At 35.3% G+C, this 22,429-nt stretch overlaps 1 protein-coding gene across 1 annotated transcript in view; it reads right to left on the bottom strand.

Annotated features, from left to right (window-relative positions):
• Nucleotides 1–11,347: 11,347 nt before the first annotated feature.
• LOC125668521 (ribonuclease H1-like) overlaps nucleotides 11,348–22,429 on the bottom strand; it is a 27,943-nt gene continuing 16,861 nt past the window's right edge. Inside the window, exons 8-12 of the mRNA XM_056161375.1 lie at nucleotides 21,493–21,595; nucleotides 19,006–19,060; nucleotides 16,714–16,798; nucleotides 13,966–14,090; nucleotides 11,348–11,757 (exon numbers count right to left, since the gene is read on the bottom strand). Coding sequence (XP_056017350.1) covers nucleotides 11,647–11,757; nucleotides 13,966–14,090; nucleotides 16,714–16,798; nucleotides 19,006–19,060; nucleotides 21,493–21,595 — 479 coding nt within the window. The 3' untranslated portion in view covers nucleotides 11,348–11,646. The remainder of the gene's footprint in view (nucleotides 11,758–13,965; nucleotides 14,091–16,713; nucleotides 16,799–19,005; nucleotides 19,061–21,492; nucleotides 21,596–22,429) is intronic.

Raw genomic sequence — 22,429 nt, 5'->3', positions numbered from 1 at the left:
ATTTTCCCTATATATTTGTATGCAAAACTTTGATCCCCTATTGTGGCCCCATCCGATCCCCGGGGGGCATGATTTGAACAAACTTGAACCTGCACTATGTCAGAAAGCTTTCATGTAAATCTCAGCTTTTCTGGCTCAGTGGTTCTTGAAGATTTTCCCCCAATACATTTGTATGTAAAACTTAGATCCCCTATTGTGGCCCCATCATACCACCGGGGGCCATGGTATTAACAAACTTGAATCTGCACCATGTCAGGAAGCTTTCAGGTAAATCTCAGCTTTTTTTGGCCCAGTGGTTCTTGAGAAGATTTTTAAAGATTTTTCCTGTATATTTTTATGTAAAAATCTGATCCCGTATTGTGGCCCCATCCCACCCCCAGGGCCATGATTTGAACAAACTTGAATCTGCACTATGTCAGAAAGCTTTTATGTAAATTTCAGCTCGTCTGGTTTAGTGGTTCTTGAAGGGGGCATGTCCCTTCATTTGAATAAACTTGAAAGCCCTTCACCCAAGGATGCTTTTGGCCAAGTCTGGTTATAATTGGCCCAGTGGTTCTGGAGAAGAAGATGAAAATGTGAAATGTTTACAGACGACGGACAACAAGCGATCAGAAGAGCCTCACTTGAGCTTTCAGCCCAGATGAGCTAAAACAGAACAAAAACAGAAGGGGGTGGGGTTAGTAGTGTCCATACTCCACGAGCCTGTGTGAAAATCTACCCATTTTCAACCCCCGTGATTCCCTGAAAATTCTTTTTACAGTATGATGACAGCTTTCAGCTTTGAGCAAAAATCATAGCGTTTCCGCCCCTTGATTCATTTTCAAGAGATGAAGTTAAGCTTTCATCTATCTCACAGTCAGTTTCGTATCCTATAAAAAGCCAAGACTTTCGTGCTTTTACGTATCCGGTTTTAAATTTAAACACCGACTAGAAAGTTCCAGTTATAACTTCTTTGTTTGATGTTTGTAGTTTACGAGAACTGTACGAGTCAAACTTAGCATTCAAATGTGAATCTTAGATATCTTTACCATGAATTATTATAGTGTGAAGTCCTCACTAGCTCCAATGGTACAAAGCAATATAATATCTACATTGAAAGGCTCATAGGCTTAAAAGGCTCATAGCTTGCAATCGAAGCCTGAACAAGTTAAAAATCATACATAGGCGTGATCCTCACAGTGGAATTCACACTGAATTTTAGGGAGTGTGTTTGGTTCAAAGAAACCCAGAATTATAAATCCTCAGAAAATCATCAGCAAAGTTGTTGAATATTTGAACTCTTCTTCACAAGTACTTTCAAGAAACAAAATTATTTGTACATGAGCTGTAGTTGCTAGAATCTACATATATGTTACACTATATTTATTTTTTCTATAAGTATGAGATAGCATGTATGTATTTTTATGTATTATATGATTGATAGCCAAACAAAAAAAAAAGAATAACACACACACCAAAAAATTGTGAGAAAAAGGAAGGGTTGGGGGTGCACCCCTCCCCCCCCCCCCCCCCCCCCCCCCCCCCTTGTGTTCTAATTGTCAGGTAGGACAAAATTTTCAGTATGTTTTACATATATATATATTGTAATATTCTGTTAATCTTGATTTTAAGACTGTGTTTGCTGTTACAATTTACTATTTTCAAAGTGTGCAAAGAATAATTTTAAAACTTAAATTTAAAAAATGGGAGTTTACATATTCAAGAGACCATTTTGCAAAATATCTCTGGTCAACTATGGTAAAATATGTTTTTTTGTTAACCTTAGATATAATTCTAAATATTTTTAAAGAAAAACTGGCATGTAAACAATTTAGATTTTGAGAATTTTTCAAAATTGCGATATTCTGTGATTTTTTTCTGAAGGATGTGAGCAGATTAAACAGCAATTGTGTATGTTTTCAATTGAATATCTTTAAAAATTCTCTCAGTAAATGAATAGCTATTGGATTTTATATATTATAGCTTAATATGATGTGCTTTGGTGCATATTTTTAATAAAACATGAGATGATGCATTCTTGTGTTAGAATTTGGCTTTTGCATTTGGGGGTATATGTGCTCTGTAGCACATAGTATAAAAATAAACCTGCAAAGGTATGTCTTATATGGGCTTTTTAGTTAGTTTATGAGTTGTTAAAGTTATTTAAACGAAAAAAAACTTTGATTGACAGAAATTTCTAATAGTATTTACCTATAGATTTATATTCTATATTTATGGTATCACCGAGTTCGGGCCCAACGGGCTTGGCCCCTGTGTGCGTAAATATGCATGAGAAATGGGGACAGCTTTTTTCGTTAATCGAGTTACAGCGGGGTTTTTTTTCTTTAAATGTTGAATTGAATTGAATTAAAAAAAAAAATGTTAACCGTACAAATATGCTTACTTAAGGAAGTACTCTACAGCGTTAATTATTATGACTGGCTTCCTTTTAAAACATGGATGAAAATATATATATCAACAATATTTGACTATTCATTTAAAAATCATCGCCTAAATGAGTATCTCAGTAGGTTAGCACGGCGACTGCTAAAGTGTGGATCGCGGGTTCGAGTTCAGCAGGAATTTTAATATTTTTCAGATTGTTTTGTACTAAAACTGCATTTTTGACTAAATAAAGTAAATTTGAAAGTTTTCAATTTCAAAATAATTGTTGTGCATACCCTCCACTTTTCATCCATATCAAATTCCAGTGGTGTATATATAGCATACGAGTGTACGAGTCACATATGGGTGGTTGAGTTAAATTTTGCATATTATTTTTTTTTTTTTGGCCTATTACCCGCTCATTGTTGGATTTTAAAAACTGAACTAATAATTATGTTCCTCTTCATTCATACGATACTTTATTCCTCCTTGCAGAGAGTACATTAGAAAGACATTTATATACTCGTACTACAATAATGATGAAGCATATAACATGTGAAGATGTGATAACAAAGAATGCAGTGAAGCATGAAGCGCGAGCTTCGAGGACTTACGTACTAAGGCTAAAAGGAGTTCGTACTGAAAAATGTTCCCACTACGGCGATAAGCTGATACTCACTGATAGATCTTTTCAATCTGCGTTGAGTTACCAATGTGACGTCAAATGTTTTGACTGTCATAGATGAATACACGAACATATTTCATTTCTTGCCACTTAATGTTCCCCGGTCTTATTGCTATGTCATTTGTAGGCCTATACTTTTCACGCCTTTGGAATATGTCTATGTAAAATAACGTCCTTTGTATCATAATTAACTCATTAACTTTGTATCATAATTAACTCATTAACTTTGTATCATAATTAACTTTGTATCATAATTAACTCATTAACTTTGTATCATAATTAACTTTGTATCATAATTAACTGCACGTTTTACTTTGTTAATATTGATTTTTTTTAAATTTGAATAACTAGGTAAAAGCTACAGTGATTAATTTTGAAGCGGAAAGTTAAATTTCTTGTGTTACCTTTATTGCGAGAGTTATCACCCTTGTTATTTTTAATTACTTATTAAACATTCTAAAATAAATATTTCATTAATGTTAGTTTCAAATCAAAATATACAATTATGATTATCGTCTGTTTATATAGTATATTCTATAAAGATTATCCAGTTTAAGTAAGATTAGTACTTTTTCTTAATTTGTATGTAATTATACACTACGGATTTTTCATGTGTTCCATGTTGCTCAATTGGTGTCATAATCTGGTGATGTGTTGTTCACTGGAATTCATTTTAAAGTAATCTCATTGGACGAATTTCCGTACCTGGAGACTTAGGCTTGTAAACAATTATTTGTTGTCTCGTCTTCGCAAGCCAATTGGCGGATAAATTGCAGAACTGTAGCTCTCTGGAAAAAATGTTGTTCCTAGCATAGGCATAAAATTTACAAACAAAGGAATAGATGCCGTCAACATAAGCAACATTCTTCGTCATAAGAGTTCAATTGTGTATTCCAACTTCTTTTTAATTATAAACAAACTTTGCAGTGCCTAGATATAGACCATCTTATTTAACCTAAAATTCTAATTAGAAATTAGAATCCACCTACGTGTTCTTGTTCTTCATCTTCTTTCAACTACAGTCCAGCTGGACATGTAATTACTGATGTTGATATAGTTGAAAATGAGGACCTCAAATCACTTATTCTAAAAGGTCCTAAATACAGAGAACCTCGCTCTTTCAATTGGCGACAGAACTTCATCTGCATTATGAATTCTGTCGAGGATTATACGGGCTAAAAATGAAAAGAAGAACTTGATACATTGTATCTTTGTATCTTATACAAAGTATAAGAGGAATATTTAAAATTCCACATTAGACATATCAATACAAAAGTACGTACCATCTATCCTTCTGTGTTTAGTAAACCAGAAGTGATAAAAGAATTAGATAGGTTATATGAGGAATATGTTTTGGTTCCAGCTGACAAAGCTTGTAACAACATTGTCTTTGTAAGGCTCATTATTACAACTGTATTTTAAACGAGCTTGGCATTAATTCCACTTTTGGAAATCATACTTATACCCCAACTGCCCTTTCAAAAGACGAAATTCCTCAAAACCATGCTTCAGTTTTAGTCATATTTAATATCCCAGTCAATGGGTCGGATGAATATGAGTTACCGTACGGTACCTATGCTGGATTCCCAAACTTCATAAAAACTCTTACAAAAATACATTGCTGGGTCCAGTAAATGTTCTACCAAGCCCCTATCTTTGCTCCTCATGAAACTATTAACAGCTGTGAACGAGAAACTTCAAACGTACTGTGCGACTACACATGCAAGAAGTGGTGTTAATCAAATGTGGATTCTAAAAAAATTCTAAAGAACATTTAGTAAACTTGAAATCGCAAAACTTTTCTCAAACCAACATCAAAACGTATGACTTTTCAACACTTTACAACTTTTCTCAAACCAACATAAAACCGTATGGCTTTTCAACACTTTACACGACCATTCCACGATAAATTAAAGACTAGACTTTTTGACATCATAGACAGTTGCTTCTTCAACAAAAATGGAAAACGCAAATATTCCTATCTAGTGATCAGTCATCCAAAAAATTACTTTGTTAAACGCCACTCTGATTCCACGCACAAGTACTCTGAAGTTGAAATAAAAACTATGCTGGAGTTCCCAATTGACAAGATCTTCGTGGTCCTTGGTGATCAGGTCTTCCAACAGTCTGTTGGAAATCCCATGGGCACAAATTGTGCTCCTTGTTAGCTGACCTGTTTTTATAATCCTATGAAGCAGAATTTATTCAAAAACTTCTACGAGAGAAGAAAAAATCTCTTGCTTTGGCCTTCAATTCAACATTTAGATATATTGACGACGTATTATCTATTAACAATAATAATTTTCATTCATATGTCAATTTCATGTATCCCAATGAACTTGAAATAAAAGACACCACAGAGTCGTTGACTTCTGCTTCATACTTAGATATTTTATTGAAAGTAGATATTAACGGAAAAATATTTTAACTCAACTTTATGACAAACGGGATGATTTCAGCTTCTCCATCATCAACTTCCCATATTTATGTAGCAATATTCCATTATCACCTGCATATAGTGTTTATATATCTCAACTGATTTGATACACAAGAGCTTGTTCTGTTTATGGTCAGTTTTTAAATTGAAGCAGGCTACTGACAAACAAGTTGATGGTGCAAGGGTTCCAACAGTCTTGTTTAAAGTCAACATTTCGCAAATTCTATGCTCGTTATAACGATCTAGTTTGCCAATACAACCTATTATTGGGTCAAATGCTGTCTGACGTGTTTCATACCGATAGTTAGGCCATTCTTGGCACACTGATTTTGACTACGGATAACTCCGTTTACTTGATCAAGATATAGGACTCACGATGAGTGTAACCGGTCAACTGGGGATGCTTACTCCTCCTAAGCACCTGATTCCACCCCTGGTATATCATGGGTCCATGTTTGCCTAACTCTCTATTTTTATTGCTTATAGGAGTTATGAGATTGATCACCGTTCGTTATCTTCACCTTTCATAAAAGTATATCATGCTGGGATGTGACTGGAGGAAAACTGGTCAAAAAGGGAGAAAACACCTCACCCTACCTGGAAAAATATCATTTTCTGCCACTTTAGATCAAATCTAGAGTGTTTCATTTTTTTCGAAAATTGAGCAAATCAGAGGATTTCCTCTGAAAAGAGGAAAAATCATACCCCTGAATTCACGCCACAATCTTGGTTTTCTTTTTTACCAGGTGCATCGCTTGCAATTTTCAAATACGTAAAATCGTTAGTTGACATCATTATGCAAATGATAATTCCCTTGCTGATGTACCCTCTTGACACTTGTGTGGGGGGAGAAGGGTGACACTGAATGCAGGTTAGTGTGTAGCTGCAGAACTGTCGCTCTCTGAAAAAATATTGATCTGTCGCAATATTTTCTCAGAGAGCTACAGTTCTGCAGCTAGGAAGTGTGCAGCCCTGCAAACAATAAAAGTCGGACACAATAGCATGGTTTTGGGACAGGCTGGAATGGCAAAACAACATTAGAAATGCTCCCCCTCCCCTCTTTTCTTCAACTCCAGCTCACTAAATTTTGTTACCCATTGTGACAACACTGAAAATGTACAGGGAAGCAAAACACTTGGATGTATAAATGTCACTGTGAACGTTTGAACAAGGGGTCAAAAGCAGAAATTACAGAACGGGAAGTCATTCTCAGAATCCACTGTTTCATATACATCATATTAATGCATTAAAAAACAAGAGGCCCATGGGCCTCATCGCTCACCTGAGTCACCTTGGCCCATATCTGAAGACTTTCCATATATATTTGCATGTAAAATCTTAGTCCCTATTATGGCCCAAACTACCCTTTGCAGACTTGAATCTACACTATGTCAGAAAGCTTTCATGTAAATGTCAACTTCTTTGGCCCAATGGTTCTTGAGAAGATTTTTAAAGCTTTTTCCTATATTTGTATGTAAAACTTTGACCCCCCCCCCCACTTGTGGCCCCATCCTACCCCCCGGGGGCCATGATTTGAACAAACTTGAATCTGCACTATGTCAGAAAGTTTTCTTGTAAATATCAGCTTTTCTGACTCAGTGGTTATTGAGAAAAAGATTTTAACTATATATTTGTATGTAAAACTTTGATCCCCCTTGTGGCCCCATCCTACCCCCGGGGGCCATGATTTGAACAAACTTGAATCTGCACTATGTCAGAAAGTTTTCATGTAAAAATCAGCTTTTCTGGCTCAGTGGTTCTTGAGAAGAAGATTTTTCCTATATATTTGTATGTAAAACTTTGATCCCCTATTGTGGCCCCATCCTACCCCCGGGGCCCATGATTTGAACAAACTTGAATCTGCATTATGTCAGGAACCTTTCATGTAAATCTCAGCTTTTTTGGCTTAGTGGTTCTTGAGAAGAAGATTTTTAAAGTTTTTCCCTATATATTTGTGTGCAAAACTTTGATCCCCCCTTGGGGCCCCATCCTATCCCAGGGGGCCATGATTTGAACAAACTTGAATCTGCACTATGTCAGAAAGTTTTCATGTAAAAAGCAGCTTTTCTGACTCGGTGGTTCTTGAGAAGAAGATTTTTCCTATATATTTCTATGTAAAACTTTGATCCCCTATTGTGGCCCCATCCAACCCCAGGGGCCCATGATTTGAACAAACTTGAATCTGCATTATGTCAGGAAGCTTTCATGTAAATCTCAGCTTTTCTGGCTTAGTGGTTCTTGAGAAGAAGATTTTTAAAGTTTTTCCCTATATATTTGTCTGGATCAGCCCGACATTTGTGTATACGCCCAGTCTGGATCACCCCGACATTTGTGTATATGCCGACTTGGAGTCGGTTGAGGCCATATGGGAATAAAGATGGAATAAAATCTTTTAAATATCACAATAGCAATCCATGGTGACTCATATGAGCAATGTGACCCATAGGCCTCTTGTTTATTTGTGTGTGTATCAAGGCCCACATTTGTTTGTTTCTTTGTGTGTATCAAGGTCTACATTTGTTGTTTGTGTGTATCAAGGACTAGATTTGTTGTTTGTGTGTATCAAGGGCTAGATTTGATTGTGTGTGTGTATCAAGGGCTACATTTGATTGTGTGTGTGTGTCAAGGACTAGATTTGTTGTTTGTGTGTATCAAGGACTAGATTTGTTGTTTGTGTGTATCAAGGGCTAGATTTGATTGTGTGTGTGTATCAAGGACTAGATTTGTTGTTTGTGTGCATCAAGGACTAGATTTGATTATGTGTGTGTGTATCAAGGACTAGATTTGTTGTTTGTGTGTATCAAGGACTAGATTTGATTGTGTGTGTGTATCAAGGACTAGATTTGATTGTGTGTGTGTGTGTGTGTGTGTATCAAGAGCTAGATTTGTTGTTTGTGTGTATCAAGGACTAGATTTGTTGAGTGTGTGTGTATCAAGGACTAGATTTGTTGAGTATGTGTGTATCAAGGACTAGATTTGTTGTATGTGTGTGTATCAAGGACTAGATTTGTTGTATGTGTGTGTATCAAGGGCTAGATTTGCTAGTGTGTGTGTATCAAGGACTAGATTTGATTGTGTGTGAGTGTGTATCAAGGGCTAGATTTGTTGTGTGTGCATCAAGGACAAGATTTGTTGAGTGTGTGCATCAAGGACTAGATTTGTTGTGTGTGTATCAAGGACTAGATTTGTTGTGTGTGTGTATCAAGGACTAGATTTGTTGTGTGTGTGCATCAAGGACTAGATTTGTTGTGTGTGTATCAAGGACTAGATTTGTTGTTCGTGTGTATCAAGGACTAGATTTGATTGTGTGTGAGTACCAAGGGCTACATTTGTTGTGCGTGTGTATCAAGGGCTAGATTTATTGTTTGTGTGTATCAAGGGCTAGATTTGATTGTGTGTGTGTGCATCAAGGACTAGATTTGTTGTGTGTGTGCATCAAGGACTAGATTTGTTGTGTGTGTGCATCAAGGACTAGATTTGTTGTGTGTGTGTATCAAGGACTAGATTTGATTGTGTGTATCAAGGGCTAGATTTGTTGTTCGTGTGTATCAAGGACTAGATTTGTTGTTTGTGTGCATCAAGGACTAGATTTGTTGTGTGTGTGTATCAAGGATTAGATTTGTTGTGTGTGTGTGTATCAAGGGCTAGATTTGTTGCGTGTGTGTATCAAGGGCTACATATTTGTTGTTTGTGTGTATCAAGGGCTAGATTTGATTGTGTGTGTATCAGGGGCTAGATTTGATTGTGTGTGTTTATCAAGGGCTAGATTTGATTGTGTGTGTTTATCAAGGGCTAGATTTGATTGTGTGTGTGTATCAAAGGCTAGATTTGTTGTTTGTGTGTATCAAGGACTAGATTTGTTGTTTGTGTGTGTGTATCAAGGACTAGATTTGTTGTGTGTGTGTGTGTGTGTATCAAGGGCTAGATTTGCTGTTTGTGTGTATCAAGGACTCAATTTGATTGTGTGTGTGTATCAAGGACTAGATTTGTTGTTTGTGTGTATCAAGGACTAGATTTGTTGTTTGTGTGTATCAAGGACTAGATTTGTTGTGTGTGCATCAAGGGCTAGATTTGTTGTGTGTGTGTATCAAGGACTAGATTTGTTGTTCATGTGTATCAAGGACTAGATTTGTTGTTTGTGTGCATCAAGGACTAGATTTGTTGTGTGTGTGTATTAAGGACTAGATTTGTTGTTTGTGTATCAAGGGATAGATTTGTTGTGTGTGTATCAAGGGCTAGATTTGTTGTTTGTGTGTATCAAGGGCTAGATTTGTTGTTTGTGTGTGTGTATGAAGTACTAGATTTACGTGTGTATCAAGGGCTAGATTTGATTGTGTGTGTATTAAGTACTAGATTTGTTGTTTGTGTGTGTGTATCAAGGGCTAGATTTGATTGTGTGTGTGTATCAAGGACTAGATTTGATTGTGTGTGTGTATCAAGGGCTAGATTTGATTGTGTGTGTATCAAGGACTAGATTTGTTGTTTGTGTGTATCAAGGGCTAGATTTGTTGTTTGTGTGTATCAAGGACTAGATTTGTTGTTTGTGTGTATCAAGGACTAGATTTGTTGTTTGTGTGTATCAAGGACTAGATTTGTTGTTTGTGTGGATCAAGGACTAGATTTGTTGTTTGTGTGTATCAAGGGCTAGATTTGTTGTTTGTGTGTATCAAGGACTAGATTTGTTGTTTGTGTGTATCAAGGACTAGATTTGTTGTTTGTGTGTATCAAGGACTAGATTTGTTGTTTGTGTGGATCAAGGACTAGATTTGATTGTGTGTGTATCAAGGGCTAGATTTGTTGTGTGTATCAAGTACTAGATTTACGTGTGTATCAAGGGCTAGATTTGTTGTTTGTGTGTATCAAGAGCTACATTTCTTTGTTTCTTTGTAAACATATGACACCTCATCTAAACATCAGCACAACACATTATCTCTAGATCAACTTATTACCTTATCTCTACATCGACAAGCATTATGAGAGTATTGCATGGCAATACATAGTCCCCTACCGGTTGCAAAAATTACTGTACCACAACAATATTCAAAGTTCATTATGTAGGTTATGGTAAAAGGAAAAATTGGGGAACCAGCATAGGAATGGTTGGAAATCAACTACTATTCGAGTAGAGACTAGACCTGGAAAAAAGACAAATTTATAATTAGGTTTAGGTCTTTAACCAAGTCAATAAACTGTGACATGTAGGTTATCATGAATAATTTAGCTATATTGTTGTATTACTATGCTAGAAGTTTTAAGTGTAGTACTCTTATCTACAGAGATAAGAAACTTGGATGTAAACTAACAATTCATGCTATTTTTCCAAGTCCATGGGCCATAACTTAATGAAAATTCAACTGACCAAGATGAAATTCGAACTTGATCTGTAACTTGTTATAGCAAAGCAATGTATCAAATAGCAAATGAACATCTGCAAGCACAACCAAAAAAAAAGTCCGGAAAACTGATAATTCATGCTATTTTTCTAAGTCCATGGGCCATAACTTAATGAAAAATCAACGGACTGGGACCAAATTCAAACTTGATTCTGTAACTTGTTATGGCAAAGCAATGTACCAAATATGAAATGAATATCTGCAAGCACAACAAAAAAAAAGTCCGGAAACTGATAATTCATGCTATTTTTCTAAGTCCAAGGGCCATAACTAAGTGAAAAATCAACGGACCGAGACAAAATTCGAACTTGATCTGTAACTTGTTATGGCAAAGCAACGTACCAAATAAACATCTGCAAAAACAGAGAAAAAAAGTGCAGAAAACTGGACGGACGGACAGACGGAGCACAAACCTAAAGTCCCCTTCGACTTTGTCGGTAGGGGACTAAAAAGCCAGTGAAAGCTGAATATATGGAAAAATCCATTGTATTGTACAGTAACAAATTTGAAGCCTGATGATGCACAAAATAATCATCATATTAAAATGCTTAAAGTAAATCATACAAACGGATTGAACACAACACGCAATAATAAACCAAAATACACCATGAGAAATATATGTACATGTAAATATTGTCTACTATTAGTTTAGACAGCTTCTGAATTTTCAGTCACTTCCTGCGGTCGGTATAACTGGGCAGACCCGTGCAGCATCGAGAGCCTGACTATCATTCAGTGTTACGGTCTGTTAATAGATCACTCCAGCATCACCAAAACCAGGATTTTCCAGACTTCGCCGCCACTTTCATTGCTCCTTCATTGGCCAATCTGTCAGCCTTCTCGTTACCATCAACACCTTTGTGGCCGGGCACATACTTCTGTAACAGAGTAAAGGTTTTGTAAATGACTTCTGATATACATAGCACCTGCAATGAAGAACTCATCGAGGATATGGCCCATAGGGATTAGTAAAGGGACATCTATACTGACAGACATTTATTCATGCAATGTGAGCAGCATTGCATAAAATTTTCTGGGCATTATTCAAAACTAATGAAAGGTAAAAACAAATTTTGTCACAGTAATTGCAGATGCAAAATCAACAAAGATAAAAAGAATAAGACTATCTTGCATTTAAACAATGAAATGCAAAATCAAGCCATCGGTATTCTGCAGGTGTTAGTCATCCCTGTACTATAAAGCTATTTGTTGTGACGGTAACATCAGACAGGATCAGTGAATGATCGGTCAAGGCCTGGCTGACCATTTGTGACAACAGGTCAACAAGCATATGTGCAGAAACGTCACTTGTGGTGTGGGTTTACGGCTGCTGTGGTGTGGGTTTACGGCTGCTGTGGTGTGGGTTTACGGCTGCTGTGGTGTGGGTTTACGGCAGCTGTGGTGTGGGTTTACGGCTGCTGTGGTGTGGGTTTACAGCTGCTGTGACTACAGAAAGGCAAACGATTGTACGTCACTAATCCCAGAACAGAATCAAGAATATTGACACACACTGGGATCTTCTGCACAGGGTCTTAACAAAGGGTTACAGCTTAAACTGCATCATCGACGTTACAGAGTGTGGTGAGCCAGACAGAGGCCGAGTCCATGCTTAAATTGGACACAGGTCTTGTTATCTGAAGAGTCCAGATTTAACGCTAGTAATGCTGACAGCAGATCTCAAGTTTACCCGGTATATTTTTTAAAAATACCCCTCTTGACTTCCATTTCACATGTCGCCTCTCAGGGAATAACAATGATTGGATATTAAAATCTTTTAAATTATTTGAAAATGGATATCATGAGTCCACCGGACTCCCCTTGATTACAATAATGAGTCCAATGCTAAAATCAATGAGTCCAAATTTCATTCTTTCAAACAAACACCCTGACGATCACGGGAATAAACAAACAGCCTGACGATCACGGGTATACACAAACAGCCTGACGATCACGGATATAAACAAACAGCCTGACGATCACGGGTATCAACAAACAGCCTGACGATCACGGATATCAACAAACAGCCTGACGATCACGGGTATCAACAAACAGCCTGACGATCACGGATATAAACAAATAGCCTGACGATCACGGATATCAACAAACAGCCTGACGATCACGGGTATCAACAAACAGCCTGACGATCACGGATATAAACAAACAGCCTGACGATCACGGATATAAACAAACAGCCTGACGATCACGGATATAAACAAACAGCCTGACGATCACGGTTATAAACAAACAGCCTGACGATCACGGTTATAAACAAACAGCCTGACGATCAGGGTTATAAACAAACAGCCTGACGATCACGGTTATAAACAAACAGCCTGACGATCACGGATATAAACAAACAGCCTGACGATCACGGATATAAACAAACAGCCTGACGATCACGGATATAAACAAACAGCCTGACGATCATGGTTATAAACAAACAGCCTGACGATCACAGATATAAACAAACAGCCTGACAATCACGGATATAAACAAACAGCCTGACAATCACGGGTATAAACACACCAAGTTAAGGAGGAAGCTTCCTCTTCTTCTCCTCCTCTTTAGGGAATAAGTCTTTCACTTTTTATTACAAGCTATCAAGTAATTCACTTACAGAAAATTCTGACTCATAGTCAAAATGATTTCAAATTAGAAATTTTCTCATGGCTAAGTTCATGCAACACATCAACCCAATGATTTGAATTTTGCGAGTGGTACAATGCAAGTTTTCTGAAACCATCCAATAGGTTAATGCAATGCAAGCTGACCAATGAATTCTTCTTTCAGAATATCTCAAGTGTGTAGTATGTTCTGGAGCTTAGATACCGGGGGAAAAATGAAAACGCTTAACACATAATTTCGAATTTCTATGTGTCCGTTGGGATGCACACTTTTATTGAAATCATGCGTCCTAAGCTAATTTAATGCATAATTTACACGGGACACACGCCAAGCACTGATTATGTACCACTGATATTTGTTAACTGAATTAATAACACGGAATATCCCCTATTGCATTTGAAAGCTTGTCAGTTTGTACATGTGTGTTAAACACCCATTTAAGATTAAATTGAGCCACTTACAAATTTGACATTGATACCCGTCATCTCTGTATCCAAAGCTTTCCAATCCTCCGTGTTTTTTACTTTTGTGTTGTCTGACAATGTCCATCCGTTTTTCTTCCAATTATGAATCCAAGAGGTCATGCCTGAAAATAATGATAGTGTGAAACCAATCATTTAATGAGTCTCTTCACATCAGATCTCAGGCTTTATACACTACAACCTCTTGGTCTCAGGAATTGGTTTAAAACTGCTTTCAAAGTTTGAAATAATTTGAATAGTGCAAAGATGTACATTCATGCATCTAAAAAATGAACAATGCTTACAGTAAAATTCTGAAAATTAAAATGTCTATTTTAAAGTAATGAAATTTGTATGCCAACGATAAAAAGTGAGGGGTGTGTTAGTGGATAAAAATGACTAGAGTAATTAAACTCCACCTTCTGTTTCATTGTACAGTCTACTCCGGATAAACTGAAATTGTTCATCAAATCTGAAGTTCAATATACATGATATATTGATGTTAAACTATACAAATAATGTTACTAGGGATAGTTTAATGTAAGCGACTTCAATGTAACAGATAGGTCAATATAAGTGACTTCAATATAACAGATAGGTCAATATAAGTGACTTCAGTATAACAGATAGTTCAATATAAGTGACTTCAATATAACAGATAGTTCAATATAAGTGACTTCAATATAACAGACAGTTCAATATAACAGACAGGTCAATATAACAGATAGTTCAATATAACAGACAGTTCAATATAGCAGACAGTTCAATATAACAGATAGTTCAATATAAGTGACTTCAATATAACAGACAGTTCAATATAAGTGACTTCAATATAACAGATAGTTCAATATAACAGACAGTTCAATATAACAGATAGGTCAATATAAGTGACTTCAATATAACAGATAGGTCAATATAAGTGACTTCAATATAACAGATAGTTCAATATAACAGACAGTTCAATATAACAGACAGTTCAATATAAGTGACTTCAATATAACAGACAGTTCAATATAACAGACAGTTCAATATAAGTGACTTCAATATACCAGACAGTTCAATATAACAGACATTTCAATATAAGTGACTTCAATATAACAGACAGTTCAATATAACAAATAGTTCAATATAACAGACAGTTCAATATAAGTGACTTTAATATAACAGACAGTTCAATATAACAGACAGTTCAATATAAAAGACAGATCAATATAACAGATAGTTCAATATAAGTGACTTCAATATAAGTGACTTCAATATAACAGACAGTTCAATATAAGGGACTTCAATAAAAGTGACTTCAATATAACAGACAGTTCAATATAACAGATAGGTCAATATAAGTGACTTTAATATAACAGACAGTTCAATATAAGTGACTTCAATATAACAGACAGTTCAATATAACAGATAATTCAATATAAGTGACTTCAATATAACAGACAGTTCAATATAACAGATAGTTCAATATAATTGACTTCAATATAACAGATAGGTCAATATAAGTGACTTCAATATAACAGACAGTTCAATATAAGTGACTTCAATATAACAGACAGTTCAATATAACAGACAGTTCAATATAACAGATAGTTCAATATAACAGACAGTTCAATATAAGTGACTTCAATATAACAGACAGTTCAATATAACAGATAGTTCAATATAACAGATAGTTCAATATAAGTGACTTCAATATAACAGAAGTTCAATACAAGAGGTACTTTGAGCAATGCTCACTAAGAATCCCCCCGCTTACCCCAATCTCCCAAAGGGTGTTGGTGATAGGTATAAACTACCTCTTTTCTGAGTGTAAAAAACAAATGGCATGACAAACCGAACCATATTGCTACTTCGATGTCCAGTGCACGTGACCTTTGACCCCAAAATCGATGGGGAACATCTTCATCCCATGGGTAGTCCATATGTATGATATGGTGACTGTAGGTGGAAAGGATAATGCTTTAGAGCCCGGAAACCATATTGCTACTTCGATGTCCAGTGCGCTTGACCTTTGACCTTTTGACCCCAAAATCGATAGGGAACATCTTCATCCCATGGGTAGTCCATATGTATGATATGGTGACTGTAGGTGGAAAGGATAATGCTTTAGAGCCCGGAAACCATATTGCTACTTCGATGTCCAGTGCGCTTGACCTTTGACCTTTTGACGCCAAAATCGATAGGGAACATCTTCATCCCATGGGTAGTCCATATATATGATATGGTGACGGTAGGTGGAAAGGATAATGCTTTAGAGCCCAGAAACCATTGCGTCTACAGACGGACGGACGGACAGACAGACGGACAACCCGATTCGATTCCAGTATACCCTCCCCCCCCCCCAACAACTTGTTGCGGGGGGTATAATAACAGACAGTTCAATATAACAGATAGTTCAATATAACAAACAGTTCAATATAACAAACAGTTCAATATAAGTGACTTCAATATAACAGACAGTTCAATATAACAGACAGTTCAATATAACAGATAGTTCAATATAACAGATAGTTCAATATAAGTGACTTCAATATAACAGATAGGTCAATATAAGTGACTTCAATATAACAGACAGTTCAGTATAATTGACTTCAATATAACAGACAGTTCAATATAACAGACAGTTCAATATAACAGACAGTTCAATATAGCAGACAGTTCAATATAACAGATAGTTCAATATAACAGATAGTTCAATATAAGTGACTTCATTATAAGTGGAATATACTGTATTAGTTATTTTACCGTTTATAAGAAGCTGGCTATCTGTTAAAACTGTCACACTCTTCATCCCCTTTTCTTTTGCTTGTTTCACTGCAATTCTTGCAGCCTGCAAAAACAAATTATAATTCACATTAAACATGTTGGAATTCCTACTCCAAAGCAAAGAATGACAATTCAAACTTATTTCCTTTCTCCAGTATAGATTTCCCCCCTAACTCTGATGAGTTATGGTAAATCAAAGTTAAAATAAATCATGAAGTTATGGATGCATGTTTTTATTGAGTGAGTCAAAAGTTGATTGCAAATTTTGTTTCAGTACTTGTTTACCATAAAATGTATAAAAAAATAAATAAATAAAAAATGTCCAGGTAGGATGTTTTGACTCAAAATAATGAGATATTCTTCTGCAGTAATTTCAATCAAGAATAACTTTACAGAAAATATTCCTTGAAATCAAGTAGATATATGTTAAAATATACTTACCTAGTAAGTATTATCATTATTATATTCATAGGACAAAATAATAATAAAATAATTATAATTCACTACCCAGATGCATATGTGTTGATATTAAAATTGGAATAACTACCATATTTTCAGAAAATGCACAGATTTCTGAGCAAAAATGTTTGAGTTGGGGTCATCACACGTAAAATAAATACTGCAAAATACCATAATAAATTACATATATTTCTGATAATAACTTACATGTATATCTAATAATAACTTACATATATTTCTGATAATAACTTATATGTATATCTAATAATAACTTACATGTATTGCTAATAATAACTTACATGTATATCTAATAATAACTTACATGTATATCTAATAATAACTTACATGTATATCTAATAACAGTGATTTTTTTTGGTTTTTCAAACTACCACCCCTCCTTTTGAATTGGGAAAAATTAGCGACATTTTCCTCAAATTGGGAAAAATCACTCATAGTAAATTAAAATGGTAAAGATGCATAAAATAATCAAATTTTTGTTTGAGGTTTATTTCAGATCTGATTTAAAATCATAAAATAAATATGTATTGGAAGTCACACCTTGTATTAATATCATTAACTTTTTCTAAGAAGCACTTATTGTCTAATATCATAATAAAAATAATAAATTATTAATTCACCAGCAATTGTACCCATAATCTTGTAAATATTATATTAATAATCAAGTTTCCAGAATATCTCTCCTGTTTGTATTTTTCGGATTTTAGTAAAACCCTATACTGTTGGCCACTTCCTGTTATTAGCCTGACCCTACATATAATGGCGGTCAAACATGAAGTGTCAACAATATGGCTTAATGTGTATCTGGAAACTATATACTTCGCTGCATATCTGCTTATATGGATGCCTTCATTGTTTTACATATTCTTTACAAAAGCTTTTTGCATGTGCAGTGGTTTGGAGAATAAAACTGAAGAAAAAAACGTATTTCCTCTTTGTCAGCAATATACGGTAACCTTTTTTTTTTAATTGGATAATTTCCCTAGATAAAAAATTGGGAAAAACACAGATATAATTGGGAAAAACTAGCTAATTTTTGTGAGGGGAAACAGCCGAATGTCGGTGGCATTTTGGCCCCAAAAAAATCACTGAATAATAACTTACATGTATTTCTAATAATAACTTCCATGGATTTCTGATCATAACTTCCATGTATTTCTGATAATAACTTCCATGTATTTCTAATAATAACTTCCATGTATTTCTAATAATAATTTACATGTATGTCTAATAATAACTTACATGTATTGCTAATAATAACTTACATGTACTTCTAATAATAACTTGCATGTATTTCTAATAATAACTTACATGTATGACTAATAATAACTTACATGTATTGCTAATAATAACTTACAAGTATTGCTAATAATAACTTACATGTATATCTAATAATAACTTACATGTACTTCTAATAATAACTTACATGTATTTCTAATAATAACTTACATGTATATCTAATAATAACTTACATGTATTGCTAATAATAACTTACATGTATATCTAATAATAACTTACATGTACTTCTAATAATAACTTACATGTATATCTAATAATAACTTACATGTATTGCTAATAATAACTTACATGTATTTCTAATAATAACTTGTATGTATTTCTAATAATAACTTACATGTATTTCTAATAATAACTTACATGTATGTCTAATAATAACTTACATGTATATCTAATAATAACTTACATGTATATCTAATAATAACTTACATATATTTCTGATAATAACTTACATGTATTTCTGATAATAACTTACATGTATTGCTAATAATAACTTACATGTATTTCTGCTCTGTTATTTGTTGGTCTTCCAGGCAATCTCTCACTGACATTACTATAATAATGAAAGAAAATACATGTTTTGAATGATATTATTAATGATTATCATTTATTTTCAAAATATGCAGTGTTCTATCATCTGGAATAATGCATGTGGAGGAAGACTGAAATATTGGTTTTTTTAATGTCCCGTTGATAATATTTCACTCAGAGACATCACCCGCTAGCTGTAAATGAAGTACCATAAATTTTAACCTATGCTTCAGCACTCATGGCCATAGCAGTGAGGGGTCTTTAATGTGCCAATGCCTGCCACAACACGGGCACCTCTGTTTTTAGTGTTATATCCGAAAGACCCATGATTTTCATTTCTAAATGTCGAGTGTTTGGCGAAGGAGCAAGTACTACCTATGCTTACATCTTAGGTTTGAGCCAGCCATGGGATCTTACTCTGTCAATGCCTGCCGCGACACAGGGCACTGTCGGACGTGATGTGTACTTCAACAGTATCGTACTTCAAGATTGGACGCGGTAGCTCGAGAGAGAGCGTCTGCTTTGTAACTGTGAGGTGGTGAGGTCAAGTCCCACTCATGTCATGGCTGGGTCAAACCCAAGATGTAAACATAGGTAGTAATTACTCCTTCACCAAACCTAAGATGTAAACATAGGTAGTAATTGCTCCTTCACCAAACGCTCGGCAATTAGAAGTGAAAAGGATGGGTCTTTTGGTTATGACCTTATCAAAAATGGAGCTCCAGTGTTGTGGCAGGCATAGGCACGCTAAAGAATCCTCCCTGCTACAGCTGTAGCTGGTGACATCTCAATTGTCAATGATTGATTGATTGATTGTATTTTGCTAAACGTCTCACTCGAGAATTTTAAACTCATATGGAGACGTCACCAAGACCGGTGAAGGGCTTCAAATTTAGGCCTATGCTCGGCGCTTACGGCCATTGAGCAGTGAGGGTTCTTTAGCGTGCCACACCTACTGTGACACGGGTCATCCGTTTTTAAGGTCATCTCCAAGGACCCGTGACATTCACATCTGATGCTGAGTGTTTGGCGATGAAACTGTCACTACCTGTTTTAATGACTTAGGTGTGTCGCTAAGTGAAAAATTCCCGAATAAACAACCAAACCAAATCTGTTTATCTTCACTAAAGCATTCTATGTCACTACATTTATATTTTCTACTGTTATATCTTTCAGCAGGAGCCCCTTTTCAAATTTTGCACTGTTTTCCTCGAGCTGAGGGTTTTCTTTGTCCTAGTTGATTTTATTACCTACCACCAAATATGCCTCTGTCATATAGAAGCTCAGGACTTAAAACTTGCACTTTGCAAGTATGTCACTGCTAAACCAATGAGACTCGAGTCTAGTGATTCAGCGATAGTCTCCAACCATCGAAAAATCGTCGCTAGATTGCCACCAATGGTATCGACAATCAATAGCTGAAACCTAATATTGAGAGTTGGTAAACATTTGCCGGTTTTAATCTATGTTTTTAAATTTCCTGAACAGGTGATAACTCCAAATTCAAATAGTGTAACAATGGCTGAAAAAGCTGATATCTGTCTGTTGTCTGGAAGTATTTTGGATTTAAGAAGAAAATCAAAGGACCGCCTAGCAAACATAACAGATATGGAAACCACAGGAGTCGGCAGTTTTATCTGTTAAGGTCAACAATGTAAATTTTGCGTAGCGAAGCTTAGTGGTCGTTGTCTATACAGATAAAACTGCCGACTCTTGCTTGTTTTTTGTTTGAATGAATTTGATACATACAGTTCTATTCCAAAATCGGGTGTATGACGTTTATTATTATTTTTCTTGTACAACATATAATTCCATCTTGACAAACATCATGGTCACGAAATTGTTAAAGCTGGCAAAAACAAATATCAAAACACTGATGGTTCAGTTGAGAAAAAAATAATTAATTTAGAAATCAACGGTATTGAAAATAAAACTGTTGAATTGTTTAATTACAATAGATAACACCAGCATTTGATTTATTTACTTGAATGAATAAATTACAATGTAACTAAACTGAATTCTCTGTATAATCTCGATAATGAATTGAAAACATACCCCTGATTCAATTCGATAATCGATTGTAAATTTCTTCCGATTCTCAAACATTACTTGAATCACACTTTAAGTATGCAAACTGAAACAATATCAAGAATGTTTGTAGATCATACGAATATCTATTGTGAGATCCGTATCTGGTAATCCAGGAGACATCTTATGAAAGGAAAATGAAAGGATTTCAAGGAAAACAAAAGGATTTCAAGGAAAACAAATGCATGTACTTGGTATACAAAAATTTATCATCAAGCTTCATCATGTTCATGCGAGCATCAAACGCTGACCTTGGATGACTACAAACACTGACCTTAGATGACTACAAACACTGACCTTGGACGACTACAAACACTGACCTTGGACGACTACAAACACTGACCTTGGACGACTACAAACACTGACCTTGGATGACTAGGACCCCAGTACACGCCTACACCAGCCACGGAGTTTTCCTGTCCATTATTTAGACAGCATCCGTCTGTGTACACATGATCATCTTCCGCATCTGTAAAACATTTTCAAATCTTATATTGTTTAAGGATAGACAGGACACTGATCCCATGATTGAAATATATTTATGTTCTATTGGTAACGTATGATGGACGAAGACTAAAAGCAATAGGTCAGTGACTCAAATGACCTAAGATTTGCACATTTTTATGAAATTGACATGATGCTAACATAACAAGCAAAATTCAGTTAATTTACCGCCCCCCCCCCCCCTCCCCCCCCCCCCCATAAGTTATGTTCATCTGATCTATGCTTTTTAAAAGGGAGAAACATTTTTAAAAGACTCTAACTATGAAAATTCAGAATCGGAGATATAATGTGATCTTATTTGAATTAGTGACCTTCACCTATGGTCTCAAAAGTGACAGAGGTCATTCTTGGTTGATAGAGACCCTCCATTATCTGCTCATGTGACATTTCATTGTTGAATCTTAAATAGTATTTGAGATATCTACAAATCAAATCTTACCACATTAACCAGTGACCTTTAATATCATAACCTTTTGAGTTTTGACCTAAAAACAATGTGTCATCTTTACAGCTATATATGTTGCATTCTTTAAGATCTGAAGATTCTTCATACACAAATGTATCTGAAAAATCATCTGGAAAGTATTTCTCACAATATGTAACCTTTCTGACCTTAAAAACAATATTGATGATCTTGTAGCCATGGAGACACTTCATGTAAAGTTTTAATTGTAAAGCTCCAACATTACTGAGATATCACCGTGTTACTAACAGACTGAGAAACCTGTTCATGAAACAACCTATCCCACAACCACCATTTTGAATTCTACTCCTGTCCGATACTTGAAAAGCTTTGTGG

This window comes from Ostrea edulis, chromosome 4 (assembly GCF_947568905.1).
Source record: "Ostrea edulis chromosome 4, xbOstEdul1.1, whole genome shotgun sequence".
Taxonomy (NCBI): Eukaryota; Metazoa; Mollusca; class Bivalvia; order Ostreida; family Ostreidae; genus Ostrea; species Ostrea edulis.
The sequence above is the reverse complement of the archived record's forward strand: the minus strand, read 5'-3'. Positions and strand labels throughout refer to the sequence as shown.